This window comes from Hypanus sabinus, chromosome 12 (genome assembly GCF_030144855.1).
Source record: "Hypanus sabinus isolate sHypSab1 chromosome 12, sHypSab1.hap1, whole genome shotgun sequence".
NCBI lineage: Eukaryota > Metazoa > Chordata > Chondrichthyes > Myliobatiformes > Dasyatidae > Hypanus > Hypanus sabinus.
The window spans coordinates 102,079,001-102,099,216 of record NC_082717.1 but is presented as its reverse complement, the minus strand read 5'-3'; the positions used below and the strand labels follow the sequence as shown (position 1 = coordinate 102,099,216).

Genomic DNA, 20,216 nt, shown 5'->3' with positions numbered 1-20,216 from the left:
CACCCTCTAGTTCTGGATACCTCCACCATAGGAAACATCCTCTCCACATCCACCTTATCCAGTCCTTTCAATATTCAATAGTGTTGGAAAAGAGAGAGAGAGAGCTACCACTTCTACCTCTTCCAATGATTCTGAGTGAGGCACAGAGAGATCTGTATTTACTGACAATTACCTTTATTGTTCAAACTAACAAGTACTTGAATTCATACACTAAATTCTTTGTGTGCGCACCTGCTAAGTATCCCTGACTCTCCTGGATAGTCAAAGAATAGCAAAGATATTACCCGGGCAGAGGAATTTATGCTGGCTAGGCGCTCCTTGTTCCTCGTGGTCCCCACTCACTCTCCACATGCTTCACCCAGGGTTCTTCTCGCTTGTATCTGCGATGGTTATTCTTCGAAGTTACCGCCACCAGCACCCACAAAGCATCCACTTTTATATCCATTTCTTATCAATTCAAATGTCGCATTCCCGTGTCATTGGCCGCAGGTCATGTGTCTGGCCTTTAACACCTGGTCATTGACTCTGGTCCAAAGCAGCATCCATCTATTGTCCTCTTCCCATCAAGGGGCAGTTGTTGACTCATGGCTCTGTGTTCTCAGTCAGCAATGAGCTCGAATCGCCTCAGGCATTCACAATCCTGCATGTTATAGCCAACCAAAGAACACCTCACAAATAACTCCTTATTTGGAAATGACCTCCAGTCCAGCAGATTACCTGAAGAGTCTTTGTGCCTTCTTTAAAACACTAATCAAGCCCAGCATGTCAAGCTCGCAAAATGGAGAATAGAGCATCTTTACAAAATGGCAGCCTCCATCCCCCAAGCACACGGCAAGAACAAAGACCGCTTCCACTGTCCTTGATTCATTTGAATTCACTGATTTGAAGATTGTCGTTCTTTCTGGCCAACAATAGGTTTCAATGAGATCCCTCCCATTCTTCTAAATTCCAGTGAGTACAGACCCAAAGCTGCCAAATGCTTCTCATCTGTTAACTCCTTCATTCCTGGAATCATCCTTATGAGCCTCCTCTGGACCCTCTTCAATGACAAGACAACCTCTCTGAGATATGGGGCCCAAACCTATTGACAATACTCCAAGTGTGGCCTGACTGGTGTCTTATAAAGCCTCAGCATTATCTCCTGGCTTTTATTTTCTAATCCCCTTGAAATAAACACCAACATTGTATTTGCCCTCTTTACCACAGACTCAAAACCTTCTGGGAGTCTTGAACGAGGACTCCTAAGACTCTCTGCACCTCTGATGTTTGAATTTTATTCCCATTTAGATAATAGTCTGCACTATTGTTCCTTTTGCCAAAATGCATTATCATGCAACACTGTATTCCATCTGCCACTTTTTTGCCCATTCTTCCAATTTGTCTAAGTCGTGCTGCAATTGCTTGTTTCCTCAGCACTACCTACCCGTCCACCTATCTTTGTATCATCTGCAAACTTTGCAATTAAGCCATCAATTCCATTATTTAAATCATTGACAAACAATGTGAAAAGTATCGGTCCCAATACTGACCCCGAGGAACACCACTAGTCACCGGCAATCAACCTCAAAAGGCCCCTTTTATTCCCACTCGTTGCCTCCTGTCTGTCAGCTATTTCTATATCCATGCCAGTAACTTTCCTGTAACACCGTAGTATTTTATCTTGTTAAGCAACCTCATGTGTGGCACTTTATCAAATGCCTTCTGAAAATCCAATTAAGCAACATCTATTGCCTCATCTTTGTCAACCCTGCTTGTTACTTCCTCAGAGAACTCTTAACAGATTTGTCAGGCAAAATTTCCCTTTACAGAAGCCATGCTAACTGAATTAATAGTCTCCAAGTACCCCAAAACCTCATCCTCAATAATAGACCAACTCCTTCCTGACCACTGAGATTAGGCTTACTGGCCTATAATTTCCCTTCTTTTGCCTTCCTCCCCTCTTAAAGGGTGGAGTGACATTTGCTATTTTCCAGTCCTCTGGGACCATGCCAGAATCAAGTGATTCTTGAAAGATCATGATGAATATATCTCTTTAGCAACCTTTCTCAGAACTCTGGGATGTAGTCTAGTTTTTGAGTCAGTGATACTCTTCTGCAGTACTACTACTGTGTATTTCCACCATCCTCTATCTCCGCTCATTCAAGCTTCTGCTGCCTGTGATGCTGTTTAGCTTCCCACCTTCCATTGCTCACACTTGAGCTTATTCAAATTAGACTCCCTGATTCTAACTCGTACCACATCCTGTTCACTGGGCACCTTTGAGTTCACTCACCAATGGGGTCTCAGTCCTTGTATCTTATAATTTATCTTTTGCCGATAAGTCCCTTTTTGTCTTCCCCTTTCCCTATTTTCGTATGGTAGTATAGTGGCTAGCACAACACTTGAGAGTACAGACAACCCAGGTTCCGTTCCCAGCACTGCCTATAAGGGGTTTGTATGTTCTCCCCGTGATCGCATGGGTTTCCTCCAAGTGTTCTGGTTTCCTCCAGCAGTCCAAGGGTGTACCGGTCAGTAAGTTAATTGGTTATTGTAAATTGTCCTGTGATTAGGCCCAGATTAAATCCAGGGATTGCTGGGTGGCACGGCTCGAAGACCCGGAAGGGCCTATTCCGTGCTGTATCTTAGTAAGTAAATAATAGTCTGTTAGTGCTTTAACATTCAGATCGATGTACCTCAGTTCAGAGCATTGGCTATGAAATTCCCCCATGGGCCTCTATGATTTTTGACCTTTATTTCTGCCTTCAAAGTATCCCTTAAAGTCACACTCTTTGACAAAGCTCGTGTTAATGCAATGAGTTTGTTACTGATTTCTTCTTTGATTATTTCTTGGTATGCCATGGAATATTTTACTCAAGATTATTGTGGGTTTTTTTTACTTCCACTCTTTCCCCCCTTCCCCCGCCCCCCCCCCCCCCGCCATTAGTGGCTGCCATTTCTAATTCCTTTTTGCTTTAAAGTCATCTCAACGTACGGTCTTCATTGTCATACCGCTGTGCCCCGCCACTCCCCTCTTGCTCGCTCTCAGTTACTCATCCATGATTCTCAACGTGCCTCCCTGTATGTATGCAGCTGAATGGAGGTTCGGTCTCCTGTTCAGAGCTCCCTGAGAGCTTCTGTGTTCACGTTGTCAAAGAGTATATTTACAACAGGAAGGAGCAGCTATTCCTTCCACAGACTGAATGGCATTGTCTGACATCAAAGATAATGGAAATGGCAGAAATTTGATTGAGGAGAATTGAAATTTGCATGTTAAGCAGGCTTTTAAAGAATGAGATAGAGGTAGGAAAAAATTCAAGTCTTAAGCTAGAATTTAACATATATCTTTAAAAAGCCCACAAATTGGGAACTGAACATGAAAAGCAGACAAGCCAGTAGGAGTTAGAACTGTACCAAAAGTTGCTGCCAATCAAATAGCAAATAAGGGTTTTGAGCTAGCTCGTTTCAAGCTTCCTGTCACTCCGAAGGAGCCTAGGCTTAGAGTATTCCCTCAGCCAGTCACAATGTCTCATGTACTTGGGCAATCTGACGTTCCCGGTACAAATCCTCTTACGGTAAAAACTGAAACCTGTTAGGTTTGTCAAACAGAGTGAAGTAAAGTCTGATCGATTTTTACAGTGAGTTCCGAACTGGATCATGAGCTGTACAACTTTTACCGGGTCACCATGGTAACATAGTGGTTAGCCCAATGTAATTACAGCTCAGGGTGCTGGCGTTCAGAGTTCAATTCCAGCACCGCCTGTTTTTAAACAGGAGTATATCCTCCCTGTGATCTCATGGGTTTCCTCCAGGTGCTCTGGTTTCCTCCCAGTTATTTGGTGAATTGATCATTGTAAGTTGTCCTGTGATTAAGCCCGGGTTAAATAGATGGGTTGCTGGGCAGTGTGGCTTGTTGTACCAGAAGGACTTGTTCTGTGTTGTATCTCTAAATAAGTAAATAAAAATAAATAACTTCAATACTATTAAGGTTTGGTTAATCCAGCATTTTAAGCTGCTTAATTGATAATAAAATTCTCTTTTTGTGTTAGATTGATGTTCCAGTCCTTGTAAACCGGAAATTATTAAATGCGGCAGTGAAGCATATTGAGGTCATTTCAAAAGCAAGGCAAAAAGGTATTAAAAGTACATATATGGTCGAAAAAAGTCACTAAGTAAAAATACAGATGATAAGCGCATGCAAAAATTTACAAAGAGCACAGGAACATTATGTCCTTCCATTCTAAGGCATAATGTTCCTCTAGTCATTTCTTTTGGGAAGCTTCAAGTGAATTTTGTATAGTCCAAGCTTGCATTACACAGTCCCTGTGACCTTCCTGTGGTCTGGCATGACGTTACCGCACCTTGTTTCCTATCTCCTTTACCCTGTAGCAATCCGTACTGCTGTTTTAGTGCTGATTTGTCTATAGTTTGTAATTTGAATTAGCTATAGAGGCAGTGATTCAGCAGAGTTGAAGCTTATGAGACAAAATGAAAAATATTTGTGTCCCTTTGAAAGGTGTAAAAGTAATGGCCTGCTGTAAGTCCAGTGTAGTCACTGTTGCAGTAGAGGAAACATAACAGGCAATGAGCTCTCAAAAGCAACGACATGATGATGACAGATCTGCTGTTTAATTTATCCACATTTTCAGTAATGTGTGTATCACTGGTAGGGCAAGCAGTTATTGCTGGTCTCTAATAGGCCTGAAGTTGTAGGCTTTCTCAGCTTTCCAGAAGCCAGTTCAGTTAACTGTACTGTAGTGGGCCTGTAATCACATACAGGCCCACTAGGTAAGGACGCCAGATTTTCTTGTCTGACGGGCATGAGTGAACCAGACATGGTGTAAGTGACAGTCAAGCAGTGTTTCATAGTTATCGTAACAGACTAGCTGTTATTTTACAAAATACTCTACTTACTGAAACAGGCTTTGAACTGGATTCTTTAGACTGTTAGCCCAGACCTGTGGGAAGCCGCTTGACATTAGAGACTAGCCCAGAAAACTATTCTTTGAAATATCCGTGTCTTAGATGTGCCTTGTTATATTACAATTTTCATCAGTATTGGGATTTCAAACATTTTTGAAAGGATAAGATTTCCAACAATTATTGGCATAGTTATGGATGTCTAAGCATTACGGTTACTTATTTTTATTAATGTTTAGCTGAAGAAATAATGTGCGTTAAGTCAGCAAGAAGAAAAACCCAAGAAATTATAAAATCATGGTCAGATCTTCTGCTCTCCATATGCAAGAATAAATTCTATTTCAAATTAATACTTCAAAGATTCGAAGTTCATTTATTATCAAAGAACATATAAATTATACAGCCTCAAAATTTGTCTGATTACAGGCAGCCACAAAGTAAGAAAATTGAAAGAACCCAATTAATAAAAAAGATGGGCACCCAATGCACAGAGAAAGGGGAGAAACCACAAATCATTCAAACAATAGAAGCGATCACCAACATTCCAAACCAAAAACGAGTCCTTTGATCTGAACCCTGGAGAAGCCCAAGTAGGCCCAAAGCCTTGGTATTAGTGGGCACAGAGCACAGCAGCCTCAGCACCGTGGAGAGAGGAGTGAAATCCACTCTTGCCTCTGATCCCAGCAACCTGTCTTTCCAGTCTATCTGGGCCAGTGTTTAAATTGTCCAAACAGCGTATGGTACCTCTCACTAGGACTGGGCTTGCTCTAGGCCTAGACCACACCACCCAGCAGCTTGCTTCAGGGCCAGATTTTGCCCCCCAGCCCGAAGCCACTGTCGATTTCTCCAGACCAGCTCAGCATGCAGAGTGATCCAACTTCACACCTGGGCCAGTTGTATGGGCATCGGAACTCCTCTGCCTCAACCACTCCCCTCCAAATGGCTCACTCCATCTGCATTGAATCTGCAGTGCACCAGCACAGTTCATCCCTCAAACTCGCTTGGCCTTCACTCGCCTCTTCATTGTTTGCAGTGATAATTTACCGCAATTTACTTCAGAAAAGGTGTTATTGGCAATGTTTTTAGTCAAATCTCTTGCCTTTTGAACTACTGGTGAGCTGTCGCACGAGTTTGGTGGTGCCACCTTAAACCAGAACTTTTAACCGGGTTCCAGCTTGAGGGTTACTTACCTTGTCTGAAAGTTAGTTCATCTAAAATTTTCAGCCAAATGCTTGTCCTCTGTGATCACATACCATTGCCCCCTTGAAATCAAAAGTAGAGTACAGCTTACCAGGGTGGAATTGTCTTTGGTTTATAAAGTCATTGATTTAAGGGCATCTCTGGAATTCTTCCACTGACCACACTGGGATTGTTCTCCACATTTCCACAGAAAGCTGCAATTAGCAAGTTTCTGGAGGAGATGCATACTAATCACGACCTTTTAATGTAGACCAAGTTTTTGAATCCACCTGTTGTGCCAGATGTATCCACTATGATCACAGCTGTAATGCCAGAACCGGGTGATGATGTTAACCTCAGGACTCCCGCGTGAAGTCTCAGTGTTAACATCACACTATTCCCAGTAGAATTCACTTGCTTCAACTCGACATGTTGTCACTAGACCTTGCTGAATAGGTTTCAGACAGGGAAAGGCCTATGCTTGACTAGCTTTCACCATTGTGATGGAATGCAAGAATTAGGACCAGGAGACCATTTGACCCCTTAAACCTATGCAATCATTCATCACAGCTGATCTTATAACCTCAAGTATCCTTTCCCTGCCCTATTCAAATAGATATAAAGGGAGAGCGTGAATTTACACAGAACCATTTTGCATTAAGAACACTATACGTTTTCTGATAAAAATCCCATAAAAAGTAGTGGATACAGCCCAGTAGATCACGAAGCTTTGTCACAGGAAAGCAGCATCCTTCATTGGGGACCTCCCACCACCTAGGATAAGCTCTCTTCTCGCTGCTGCCATCAGGAAGGAGGTACAGGAGCCTCAAGACTCTCACTGCCAGGTTCAGGGACAGTCATTACCCCTCAAACATCAGGCTCTTGAACAACTTGCCCCATCACTGAAATGTCCCCACAACCTATGGACTCACTCTAAAGGACTCTTCATCTCCTGTTCTCTGCACATTGCTTATTTATTTATTATTATTTTTGTATTTGCACAGTTTGCTGTCTTTTGCACACTGGTTGAATGCCAAGTTGTTGCAGTCATTCACTGATTCTGTTAGGATTTACTGAGCATGCCTGCTTGAAAATGAACCTCAGGGTTGTATTGGTGACATGTATGCCCTTTGATAATAAATTTACTTTGACTTTCATTTGAAGTATATTCACTGTTACATCAGTACAAGGTTTTTCCCAAAACCATTGCCTCTGCATTTATTAGTTGAACAGCTCTTTCAGCTTTGGTGTGTACTCCTATTGCCCACACTGGATTATATAACTAGAAAAATTGTGACTAATAGACTTAGTGCCAACGGTATTGCTAAGTAGCAAAAATCCCTGGACGTGCTGTCGTTAGTGAATCAGATTTCTCATTGGCACTGGTTACTTGTAGCTGGGTGCTATAACTTACTGCAGCTGAAATGGATTGCTGAAGTTTGATTACAGTGCATTTACAGTATTGTACTGAGTAAAAGAACACTGATCTTAATGTTTGTGTGAGGCTGTAAGTGTTCGTCTAATGCGCCTTTTAAGAAACATTGAAAGGTAATGTTTCAAAGTATGTTTAAAATAGTTTGAGTATTGTTTCAAGCTGTGAGCAGTCTGCAGGATTGTTACCTGGGCTCTAGTTCTGGAACTGGACTTGCATTTTGTGTATTGATGACCAATCTGAGGTCTGTATTCTGCCTGCAGTAAAACACAGTGAATACTTACAGCAAGCTGCTTTGGAGGAGTACGGACCAGATCTGCATCTGGCTCTGAGAAGCCGTCGTGATGAACTCCAGTATCTCAGGAAGTTAACAGAACTGCTTTTTCCATATATTTTGCCACCAAAATCCACAGAATGCAGGTAATGAACACAGATTTACATTCTGCATGTTGCAAAGGGAAATCTATGTGATGGTAGCCTTTTATTTTCAGAACACCCTGTGAAAACTGAATGCTTCTGTTCCTATTCATTTCGTCTGTAGCAGTAATTCTATTTCTGCAACATTTCAGCTTTTCCTTTAAAGGATAATTAAATATTTATATTTTCAAGTATTTATAGCACAGTGCAGGCCCTTTGACCCATGATGTTGTGCCGTCCCTTTAACCTACCCTAAGATCAATCTATCCCTGCACCCCCCCCCCCCCCGTTTTTCTTCTAATATCCATGTGCCTATCTACGAATTTCTGAAATGTCCCTAATGCATCGGCCTCTACCACTACCCCTGGCAGGGTGATTCTTGCACCCATCACTGTCTATTTAAAAAAAAACTTGCCTCTAACATTCCTTTTATACTTTTGTCCAATCACCTTCAACTTGTTCCCTCAATTTTCTCTAACAACTTTTCCTTGTTTGTCATCCTAAAGTTTTGGCCACTCCTTCCCTATGTAATAAGTTGTTCCGAAAATAAGACATACCACTTTAATTTTGAAAATCTCTAAGCAAGGTGCTCCTGTGGCCTAATCTCACAGTGTGTTTTGGGAAAAGTCTCTGTTAATGATTGGTATATTAGATCTGTCCTCTTCTATAATTTTCTCCATATCAATGCCATCAAAACTTTTCATAATCTTAAAGATCTCTATAAGAGCACTCTTCAGCTACTGAGGGGATAAACGCAGCAGCTTTTCCAGGTGGTTGTATTATTAAACCTGACTGGCTTTCTATCTCACGTTTAACCTTTACATACAAGGGGTGATTGATAAGTTTGTAGCCTAAGATAGAAGGAGTCAATTTTAGAAAACCTAGCACATTTATTTTTCAACGTAGTCTTCTCCTACATTTACACACTTAGTCCAGCGGTTATGGAGCATATGGATCTAGTTACACAGAAAGTTTGAAGTTAATAACTCATCTCCTTCTATCTTAGGCCACAAACTTATCAACTACCCCAATGAGTTATATACTGATGAGTTATTAACTTCAAACTTTCTGCATAATCACTCAGGGAGTTGACCTGCATATGCATGTTACGAGAGCTGCTACCTTAGGCCACAAACTTATCAATCACCCATGCCGTGGACCTTTCTGGAGGCCCAAGATCCATATGCTCCACAACCGCTGGACTAAGTGTGTAAATGTAGGAGGGGGCTACGTTGAAAAATAAATGTGCTAGGTTTTCTAAAATTGACTCCTTCTACCTTAGGCCACAAACTTATCAATCACCCCTCAAATTGATAGCAGTAAAAACACCCTAAATGCTTTTTTTAGCCAAAATTTGATGACTTGTCCTAAAGGACCCAAAATGTGCAAAAATGAAAATATTTAAAAATTTTATACTTTGCTACAGATGCTACAAATTTTTGTACATTGAGGCTGTTCCGGGTCAAATTTGACCCGTACCTATTGAAATGGATTTTACATCTCTGAAACATTAATTAAGGATTAATCACACATTTATTAATGTCAGATAGGCTATTTACACATTCTAAATAGATCTGTGGTTCAAAATTTGGTATAGATACTTGTTATGAGGGGATTCTTGGGCTGGGTCAAAATTGACCCGGACCATTCTGTGAAGGTATAGAATATGAGCAGTATGTAAGGGTTAAAGTCGTTGCTTTTGAGTTCCTTAATGACCTACTTATTGTCAGCTCACTCCACTTCTGCAGAGCCCAGACATTCTGCACTGTGGTTCTGAGTTCTCCCCCCTTCACACAGTTACCATTCTTCAATTGCCTCTGAAATTCCTTCCCTAACGCCCCTCCCTCATCTCTCTATCACCTCTGAGATTCTCATTCAACTCTCTTTTGCTGTTAACCTCCAAACCCTACTTGTTATAGTATTAAAATAATATACACGATGTAAGTTTCTGGGGGGAAGGCCTGTGGGAGTAGTGCAGTAATCGTTTATGTTCACTGTCATCTACTTCATTTTTGGAATTGCTTCTCTGGGTTTGCTCTTTTGAGAATGTGATGGCGAATGAGAATCTGACATTGGAAACTAAATCATCTGTTACCTTTTCATTAATAATTCTTGGGGATGTGTTGGAGTACGTCACTGTAAATAAGGAACAACAGCTAATGGAAAAAGAAATAGGATATTTATGCGCATTAACAGCGATCTTTCAGATGCATGTTCTACGTGGTTTAAGGAAATTTAAAACAGAATGTACTGCAAGTGTATTACTGTTTCTTATCTAGATCCTTAACCCTATTGATCCAAGAAATTCTGGCTGGGTCAGTATTCCTTCCTTCCCTAGACTTCTTAGCTGATCCGGTAAGTAAGCGATTTACAGTACCTTTACCAAACAAATACATAAACATGCATACACAACTTATTGAGTTTGTATGATGGGACAGGACTTGTGTCATCATTTCGCCAGTACCTGGCCAGCCAGGTCGGAGCGTGGCTTGCAAACGGAACGTAAAGTCAGAGTCTGTTGTTATCTACAAAGGGCATCACGTAGTGCGATACTATTGCAGCTCAGGGCAGTGGAGCTCAGTTCAGGCATCCTCTGTAAGGGGTTTGTACGTCCTCCCCATGAAGTGTGGGTTTCCTCCAGGTGCTCTGGTTTCCTCCCACAGTCTGGTGACATGGTTAATGGGTCATTGTAAATAGTTCTGTAATGAGGGCAGGGTTAAATGGGTGGGTTGCTGGAAGGTGTGGCTCGTTGAGCAGAAAGGCCTGTTCTGTGCTATATTTCTAAGTAAGTAAAAAAAAATAAGCAAATAACTTCCTTGCAGCAGCATCATAGGCATCAGATAAGCAGCATTCACAAGAAAAATAAACGATTCACTATTTTCACAAGAAGGAATGCGATTTTTACAAAGAAGGTCTGTTTCAGTTTAAGAAGCATTGTTTTGCTTTGCACTGCATTTATTCCCGACTTTTATAAAGTTTAGAATTTTGTGAAGCAAGTGGTTTGAAAGGGCTTACTTTATATAGTATTTGCAGCTTGGAAACAGACCGTTGAACACAACATGTCCAGGTCTCCTTCCACCCTCTTTATCTTCTTGACTTGCTTATCTATTTTATTTAGAGATTCGGTGTGGTATAGGCCCTTCGAGTCACACTGCCCAGCAACCCCCAACGGTCCTGATGTACCCCTAACCTAATCACAGGACAATTTACAATGACCAGTTAACCTACCAAGTATGTCTTTGGGCTTTGGGAGGACATCGGAGGACTGGGAAAACCCACACAAAGGATGTTGGGATTGATCTTCGATGTCCCGAGCTGTAATAGCATCCTGTTGACTGCTACGCTACCGTGGCACCTTATACCTTTCTATACCTAAAGTTATTCTATACCTTTCTTCCTCTGCTTAATTGAACTTCTACCATTTGAGATGGTGGAAGTTATGGAGAATTATGCGCTTCTCTAGCACTGTAACTTCTGGTAATGCCCCCCTCCCCACCCAACATTCCCCATTCCCTTTTCCCTCTCTCACCCTATCTCCATATCTGCCCATCACCTCCCTTTGGCACTCCTCCCCCTTTTTTTCCTTCCATGGCCTTCTGTCCTTTCCTATCAGACTCCCCCTTCTGCCCTCTGTCTCTTTCACCAATCAACTTCCCAGCTCTTTACTTCACCCCTCTCCCTGCCAGTTTCACCTTTCACCTTATGTTTCTTCCTCCCCTCCCTCTATCTTTTAACTCTGACTCCTCATCTTGTTTTTCCTCCAGTCCTGATTAAACATATTCCATAGGTGCTGCCTGGCCTTCTTCTGAGTTCCTCCAGCATTTTGTGTATGTTGCCAGTTACTGCTGAATTCCTTTTGAATTTGTTTGATGCTCTATTTGTCTCCTGAATGACGCATCTCAGCATCTAAGAATCTGTCAGATCACCCTCAGTTATTTTCCTATGGGGAAAAAATACTCCACTCCATTTCACCCTTTGCTGATTATTATCTCTTGATTTTGGTGTTGTTCTCATAAATCTCTTTTGCATTTTAGAGATTTACAACACAAAAATAGATTCTTCTGCCCATTAATGTCCATGCTACCCATCTGAGCTAATCCAATTTACCAACACTTGGTGTGTATAGCCTGATGGTCATTTAGATATCTAAACATTTTTAGGGTCCACCTCTGTCACCTCCTGGGCAGTGCATTCAAAACTCCAGTTCTCCTCTGAATGAAATTTTATTGTCCTCTCCATAACCTGACTCCTAACCTCGAACCTTTCTCTGGTGTCTGGATACTTCTGCAGTGGGGCCTTCGGTGTCATTGCCTCTCATAATTCTCTCATAAATCTGTCCCATGGTAAAATCCTGGTGAGTCTCCACTGTACTGTACTGAGATGACCCAAACTGCAGTTAAATCATTGCAGGTGATTTAAAAAAACTTTTCTTCCATTCCGTGCCACATTTAATGAAGACTACTATCTCGTATGCTCTTTTTTAAACCACCTTATCTACTTATGCTGCCATGTTTAGAGACCTTTGCATTTTCTTCAGTGCTCTTTATATAATGCAGACCTGAGCCGTTCGCAGTATTCCATGTGGTCAGACTGGGATTATAAGACAAAGCAGAATTAAGCTATTCAACCCATCAAGTCTGCTCAAACTTCACAGCTTTCAGTAAAGAGCAAAGCAGTACTCAGATTCTTAGCATTGACTCTCCACAATGACCTTATGATTCCTGATGATCTAACATGCATCATCTGGTGTCATTTAAGTAACACATCCCTGGAACCCTACAAATGTTTAGTTGGCTGACCAATTTTATGAGACTGTAATAATCTACTGCATTCCTGTTGAAATGAGAGCTGAATCTCAGAAGGTATGTGTGTGTGCCACCAATATCATTATGTTAGCCTTGTGAAGTTGTTAATGTCAGATTCAATTTCTCTCACACCTCCTAAAGATGATGTTAAGTAAGGTACTGTGTGAGCATGGATTTGTGTTTGCCTTTCATAGGCCCATCAGCACCAGGTGCTCACTTCTTCCACTTGGACTTCGTGGTGCTGGAATATATTAAAGTGGTTTATGTTTTTTCTCTGCAGTTGCTTTCTTTGATGAAGTGGGACAATTCCTCTACCTCTCCAACATCTCATTTCCATTGAATTGTTTCCTTCCCCTTCCATCTATACCACGCTCACAGAGCAAGTAAAATGGATTTGTAAAGGGAAAAGCACCACTTTGCTCCCAAACAAATGCTTTTAACAAACATGGCTGCAGTCATCTCATGTTTTCTTTTATCAAGAGGTGATTACTTAGTGGATTGCATACATTACAGTCTTGTGATAAAGAGTATATCTGTTACTAAGTCTTTGTCTTTGATCTGATATTGTCAGGTTTCAGAACTGGGTACCAGTGTGTCATCATGCTCTTGCTAATCCCCTTCATTCTTTGATATCTTTAGTGCTCCCCTATGCTGCCTGAATTTCAACAGATCTCCCTTGTACTAGAACTCAAAAGGCCTCTTTTCTCCAGCACATCTTCCACCTCTTGACACTGCGCCCCAGTCATTCAAAATATCAGAATGGAGGCTGGAGATTTAGAAATACTGAGCGGGTCTGGCAGTATCAGTGGAATGACCTAAGTCAAGAACCTTGCATCAGAGTTGGAAGGTTGGACTTGGCTTTTGAACAACAACACATGGAGGGAAAGGGTGATGAGGAGGAAAGAACAAAATGGAAAGTCTGGACAGAAGAGATGAAATGATAGAAGGTGTGAAATCATGAGGTGATTGGAGAGGGATAAGATGTCATGATGCTAAAAGCATCTTGGGGTGCAGGGTTCAGAGTTTAACTCCAACGCTGCCTGTAAGGAGTTTGTACGTCCTCCCCATGAACGCGTGGGTTTCCTCCGGGTGCTCTGCTTTCCTCCCACGTTCCAAAGCTGTTCTCATGAGTTGGTTAATTGGTCTTTGTAAATTGTCCTGTAATTAGGCTGGGGTTAAATAGATGGGTTGCTGGATGTTGGAGCTGTTCTACGTTATATCTCTTAAATAAGATAAAAATAGAAATATTTCAGATTGGTCATGGTGATGCCTGGCCTGAATGTTTTTATTTCAGATTTCTAGCATCTATATCTTCCCATTAATGAGAATCCAATTGAACCAGCTTATAGGTAGGGATCCCCTGAAACTTGTTTATGGTTGAATACTTCTACAATCATATTTCTGTATTTAAGCTTTTATTCTGCTTTCTCATACTCAAACACACAATTTGTCCATATTTGCACTTCCATTATTCACTTTGTTGAGATCTTTGCACTTGATGATTGCTGATGACTTGACCTTAAGCCATTTAACACTGTTTTTCATGAAATATCTAATTAAATTTAAAGTTTGGTCTGTCACATTCATTATTATAATAAGCTGAAGATTTATTGATTGTTATGCATCTATAATGTTCATGTTTTCCATTTGTTAGGACACTGTGAACCATTTATTGCTGATTTTCATAGACAACAGTCCTGTGAGTATTACTGATTTAAAATACATTCTTCCAAAGAAAGTCTGACCTAATTTTTATGTGTCCTTTAGTATTCAGCTATTTTCAAGTACTATCAGCCATCCAAATGGTTGAGGTTATACTCCTATCATTTGAGAAGCTGCTACAAAGACAAAGCTAATTGCCAGTGTGTGAGCTTCAAAGTGTCACCTTGCTGCATTTGTTTAAAAAAGGCAGGAATAAATCTAGCTTCCTCATGATGAGAACCAGTATGAAATGGCAGTTCCAAGCTCAAGTCTGTCAGAGATTCTGTTTTCAAAGAGACATTATAAATTACCAACTGTCTTGTTGCCATTAACTGCTGGAGCTGATGTGACACAGACAGACATACTTTATTGATCCCGAGGGAAATTGGGTTTCGTTACAGCCACACCAACCAAGAATAGTGAAGAAATATAGCAATATAAACCATAAATAATTAAATAATAATAACTTAATCATGCCCTGTAGAAATAAGTCCAGGACCAGCCTATTGGCTCAGGGTGTCTGACACTCCGAGGGAGGAGTTGTAAAGTTTGATGGCCACAGGCAGGAATGACTTCCTATTACGCTCAGTGTTACATCTCGGTGGAATGAGTCTCTGGCTGAATGTACTCCTGTGCCTAACCAGTACATTATGGAGTGGATGGGAGTCATTGTCCAAGATGGCATGCAACTTGGACAGCATCCTCTTTTCAGACACCACCGCCAGAGAGTCCAGTTCCACCCCTACAACATCACCGGCCTTACGAATGAGTTTGTTGATTCTGTTGGTGTCTGCTACCCTCAGCCTGCTGCCCCAGCACACAACAGCAAACATGATAGCACTGGCCACCACAGACTTGTAGAACATCCTCAGCATCGTCCGGCAGATATTAAAGGACCTCATTCTCCTCAGGAAGTAGAGACGGCTCTGACCCTTCTTGTAGACAGCCTCAGTGTTCTTTGACCAGTCTAGTTTATTGTCCTTTCGTATATTCAGGTATTTGTAATCCTTCACCATGTCCACACTGACCCCTTAGATGGAAGCAGGGGTCACCGGTGCCTTAGCCCTCCTCAGGTCCACCACCAGCTCCTTAGTCTTTTTCACATTAAGCTGCAGATGATTCTGCTCGCACCATGTGACAAAGTTTCCCACCGTAGCCCTGTACTCAGCCTCATCTCCCTTGCTGATGCGTCCAACTATGGCAGAGTCATCAGAAAACTTCTGAAGATGGCAAGACCCTGTGTTGTAGTTGAAGTCCGAGGTGTAGATGGTGAAGAGAAAGGGAGACAGGACAGTCCCCTGTGGAGCCCCAGTGCTACTGACCACTCTGTCTGACACACAGTGTTGCAAGCACACGTACTGTGGTCTGCCAGTCAGGTAATCAATAATCCATGACACCAGGGAAGCATCCACCTGCATCACTGTCGGCTTCTCACCCAGCAGAGCGGGGCGGATGGTGTTGAACGCACTGGAGAAGTAAAAAAACATGACCCTCACAGTGCTCGCCGGCTTGTCCAGGTGGGTGTAGACACCGTTCAGCAGGTAGACGATGGCATCCTCAACTCCTAGTCAGGGCTGGTAGGCAAACTGGAGGGGGTCTAAGTGTGGCCTAACCATAGGCCAGAGCTGCTCTAGAACAAGTCTCTCCAGGGTCTTCATGATGTGAGAGGACAATGCCACAGGTCAGTAGTCACAGTAATTGAGTCAGAGCACAGCAGTACAGTTAAAGGCCTTTTGGCCCAATCAGCTCACATTAATTATGGTGCCCACCCAGCTAGTCCAAATTTCCTGCATCCAGCTTGTATCCCTTTAAACTCAGCCCCTCCATGTATTTCTTAAATGACACTATTGTACCTTTCCCTGGCAGCTCATTCTATATACTCTCCACACTGGAAAAAGTTTCCCTCAAATGGTGGTCAATCCTACTGCTCAATTCCCTTCAGCAACTTCACCACAGATGTCAGGCTGACTAGCCTGCAGTTCCCTGGCTTGTCCTTGCTACCCTTAAACAGAACAACATTAGCCATTTCCCAGTCTTTGGGAACTTCATCTGTGGCTAACAATTAAGAAAATGTCTCCAATTCTTTAGCATCCCACAGTCTGGATGAACTCCATCAGACCCCGGGAATCTGTTTGCCTTAATGGCTGCAAGTACCTTCTCCCTGGTAATATGAATGTCCTCCAAAACATCTCCACTTGTTTCACTTATTCTGAGCAATCATTACCTTCTCCTCTGTAAACAGAGATAACTTTCCTTAGTCTTACCTGCCAGATCAGTCTCATGCTCCCTCTTTGCCCTCCTGATTTCCCTCTTGAATATTTATAATCATTTTGTGATCAAAGGATTCTCTCTCCTCGACTTCCTCAACCCAATGTATTCTTCCTTTTTCTTGGTCAGAACCTCTAGATTTCTCATCAACAAAACTTCCCAAAACTTGCCAGGTGTACCCTCCACCCTAACAGGAACATGCTGCTTTTGGTTTCTTGGTATTTACAGTGTTGAAAGCTTCCACTTGCTATTGTCCCTTTCCCTTCATACAGGATGATCCAATCAACCTCTGTTAGATTCTTGCTAATACCCCCAAAACTGGTCCTGCTCCGGTGAACTGGACCTGGCCTATTCCATTGCTGTCTTAAAACTAAGAATTATAGTCACTAGAACCAAAGTGCTCGCTGACTGTCACTTTAGCTGGCTGCACTGCCTCATTCCCCTAAAGGAGGTCCAGTATTGTAACTCCCAAGCAGGGCCCTCTATACATTGACTTATGAAACTTTCCTGGGTACATTTCCACCCCATCCAGACCCTTAACACTCTGGGTAGTCTAGTCAGTGTAGGGAATAAAATCTGCCATTAATACAACCCCTCTTATTCTTAAAACTAATAGCAAGTTTTCTACACACCTGCTCTTGCTGAATACCTGGGGGGGGGGTGGTGTCCATTATACAGCCCCACTAGGGTGACTCTCTTCTTTTTAAGTTCTATCAATCTGGCCTTACTGGACAACACACCAAGAAGGCCATCTCTAAACACTGCTGTCATGTTCTCTGTACTAAAAATGCACTCCTCATTCGTTAGATATCCTGAGGACATTCAGCTGCATCTCCAGTTCCTTGACCTGGTCTGTCAGGAGCTGCAGCTGGGTATACTCCCTACAGGTGGTGTCATCAGGGAGATACTGAGGTTCCCTGACTTCCCACAGTGTGAAGGAGGAGTATTCTACAGCCCTGACTACCATCTTACCTACACTGAATCAAGTACTAAGGATCAATAGTAAAATTCAACCTTCTTTCCTTACCTGTGCGCCCTCACTGAAGCCTTTTTAAAGATCCACTCTCTTTCCAAACACCTGGGCCACTTGCTCAGCCTCCCCCCCATAGCCTCAGCTCCCACTCCTACATTGGCCCATACTGGCAATGGCCACTCTACTTCACTCTACCTTTTTATTTGCTGCTGTTAATTAGCCATTCAACTATTAGTCAATCTTGCCTCCTAAATTCCTGTAAAATACAATTCACAAGTACCCCCGAGACCTACTTTTTCAAAGCTTTCTTGTGACAAGTGAAGTTGTAGTTTGTCTTAATAACAAAAGGAAAGTCGCCTTTTGGGAGCTGATTCCTGTTGGGATTTTGAAAATGTTGTTGAGACCAGTATGTAACAGGGGGCCAGAGTTACAATCGAAACCATTAACAATGCATGTCAATTATATTATTTTTTCCAAGCTATTCTAGGGAAAATAAAGCAGGTGTTTTTCTATAAAGTAGCTGCTTACATCTGTCTCACAGAAAGCTCTCAACTCAATCTCTCTGGTTGGGATGCTGATACTTTACTAACTTCTCCTTAGTCTGACCACTTGCATATCTGCTGTAGATTTTTCTTGAGTCCTGGGGACCAGAAACTGTCTCAATCAAGAGTAAGGTATAAGAGGGTGCAGAGTGATAGTCAGCCCACTATGAATGAACCAACCTGTGAAAAACCTTCTGAAATTGTAAAGGCAATGACAGGCCTGTATGTGCAAGTACCGTGCATGAGTGATATAGAGTGACAAACCTGTCCCAGTCAGTATGGTGCTCCAATGTTACATAGCAACGGATCTGTCCGCACCGGTACCTCATGGAGGTCGGTGTTCCACAAGGATCTGTTCTGGGACCTTTCCTCTTCATGACTTTTATAAATGACCCGAATGAAGAAGTACAAGTGTGGGTTAGTAAGTTTGCTGATGACACAAAGATTGGGGGTGTTGTGGATAGACTAGAGGGTTTTCAAAGGACATCCATAGGATGCAGAACTGGACTGCGAGGTGGCAGTTGGAGTTCAACATAGATAAGTGTGAAGTGGTTCATTTTGGTAGGTCAAATTTGGATACAGAATATAGTATTAATGGTAAGATTCTTGGCAGTGTGGAGTATCACTGGGATCTTGGGGTCCATGTCCATAGGACACTCAAAGCTGCTGCGCAGGTTGACAGTGTTGTTAAGAAGGTGTATGGTGTGATGGCATTCATCAGCTGTGGGATTGAGTTCAAGAGCAGTGAGGTAATGTTGCAGCTATATAAGACCTTAGTCAGACCCCACTTGGAGTACTGTGCACACCCCACTACAGGAAGGACATGGATACTATAGAGAGAGTGTGGACGAGATTTACAAGGATGTTGCCTGGATTGGAGAGAATGCCTTATAAGAGTAGGTTGAGTGAACTTGGCCTTTTCTCCTTGGAGTGATGGAGGATGAGAGGTGACCTGATGGAGGTGTATAAGATGATGAGAGGCGTTGATCGTGCAGATAGCCAGAAGTTTTCACCCAGGTTGAAATGGCCAACATGAGGGGGTATAGTTTTAAGGTGCTTGGAAGTAGGTACAAGGGAGAGTGTTAAGTTTTTCTCACAGAGAATGGTGGGTGCATGGAATGCACTGCTGGAGACAGTGGTGGAGGCTGATAAAATAGCCTTCTAAGAGACTCTTCAATACAGTGGCGTGCAAAATTTTGGGCACCCCTAGTCAAAATTTCTGTTACTGTGAATAACTAAGCGAGTAAAAGATGACCTGATTTCTAAAGGGCATAAAGTTAAAGATGACACATTTCTTTAGTATTTTAAGCAAGATTACTTTTTTATTTCCATCTTTTACAGTTTCAAAATAACAAAAAGGGAAAAGGGCCTGATGCAAAAGTTCGGACACCCTGCACGGTCAGTAATTAGAACACCCCCTTTGGCAAGTATCACAGCTTGTAAACGCTTTCTGTAGCCAGCTAAGAGTCTTGCAATTCTTGTTTGGGGGATTTTTGCCCATTCTTCCTTGCAAAAGGCTTCTAGTTCTGTGAGATTCTTGGGCGATCTTGCATGCACTGCTCTTTTGAGGTCTGTCCACAGATTTTCGATGATGTTTTGGTCAGGGGACTGTGCAGGCCATGGCAAAACCTTCAGTTTGCGCCTCTTGAGGTAATCCATTGTGGATTTTGAGGTATGTTTAGGATCATTATCCTGTTGTAGAAGCCATCCTCGTTTCATCTTCAACTTTTTTTTTTACAGACGGTGTGATGTTTGCTTCCAGAATTTGCTGGTATTTAATTGAATTCATCTTCCCTCAGTGAAATGTTCCCCATGCCACTGGCTGCAACACAAGCCCAAAGCATGATCGATCCACTCCCGTGCTTAACAGTTGGAGAGGTGTTCTTTTCATGAAATTCTGCACCCTTTTTTCTCCAAACATACCTTTGCTCATGGCGGCCTAGAAGTTCTATTTTAACTTCATCAGTACACAGGACTTGTTTCCAAAATGCATCAGGCTTGTT

The 20,216-nt window shown here is 42.2% G+C and overlaps 1 protein-coding gene across 4 annotated transcripts in view; it reads left to right on the top strand.

The window, feature by feature from the left end:
- The window catches only part of snx14 (sorting nexin 14), a 138,819-nt gene that overhangs the window by 28,161 nt on the left and 90,442 nt on the right, over positions 1 to 20,216 (top strand). For 2 of the 4 annotated variants that reach the window (XM_059986585.1, XM_059986586.1), the window contains exons 7-11: positions 4,026 to 4,110; positions 7,771 to 7,927; positions 10,204 to 10,279; positions 14,384 to 14,428; positions 19,555 to 19,611. In XM_059986585.1, coding sequence (XP_059842568.1) covers positions 4,026 to 4,110; positions 7,771 to 7,927; positions 10,204 to 10,279; positions 14,384 to 14,428; positions 19,555 to 19,611 — 420 coding nt within the window. The remainder of the gene's footprint in view (positions 1 to 4,025; positions 4,111 to 7,770; positions 7,928 to 10,203; positions 10,280 to 14,383; positions 14,429 to 19,554; positions 19,612 to 20,216) is intronic. The other 2 variants (XM_059986588.1, XM_059986587.1) reach the window with 1 other exon arrangement.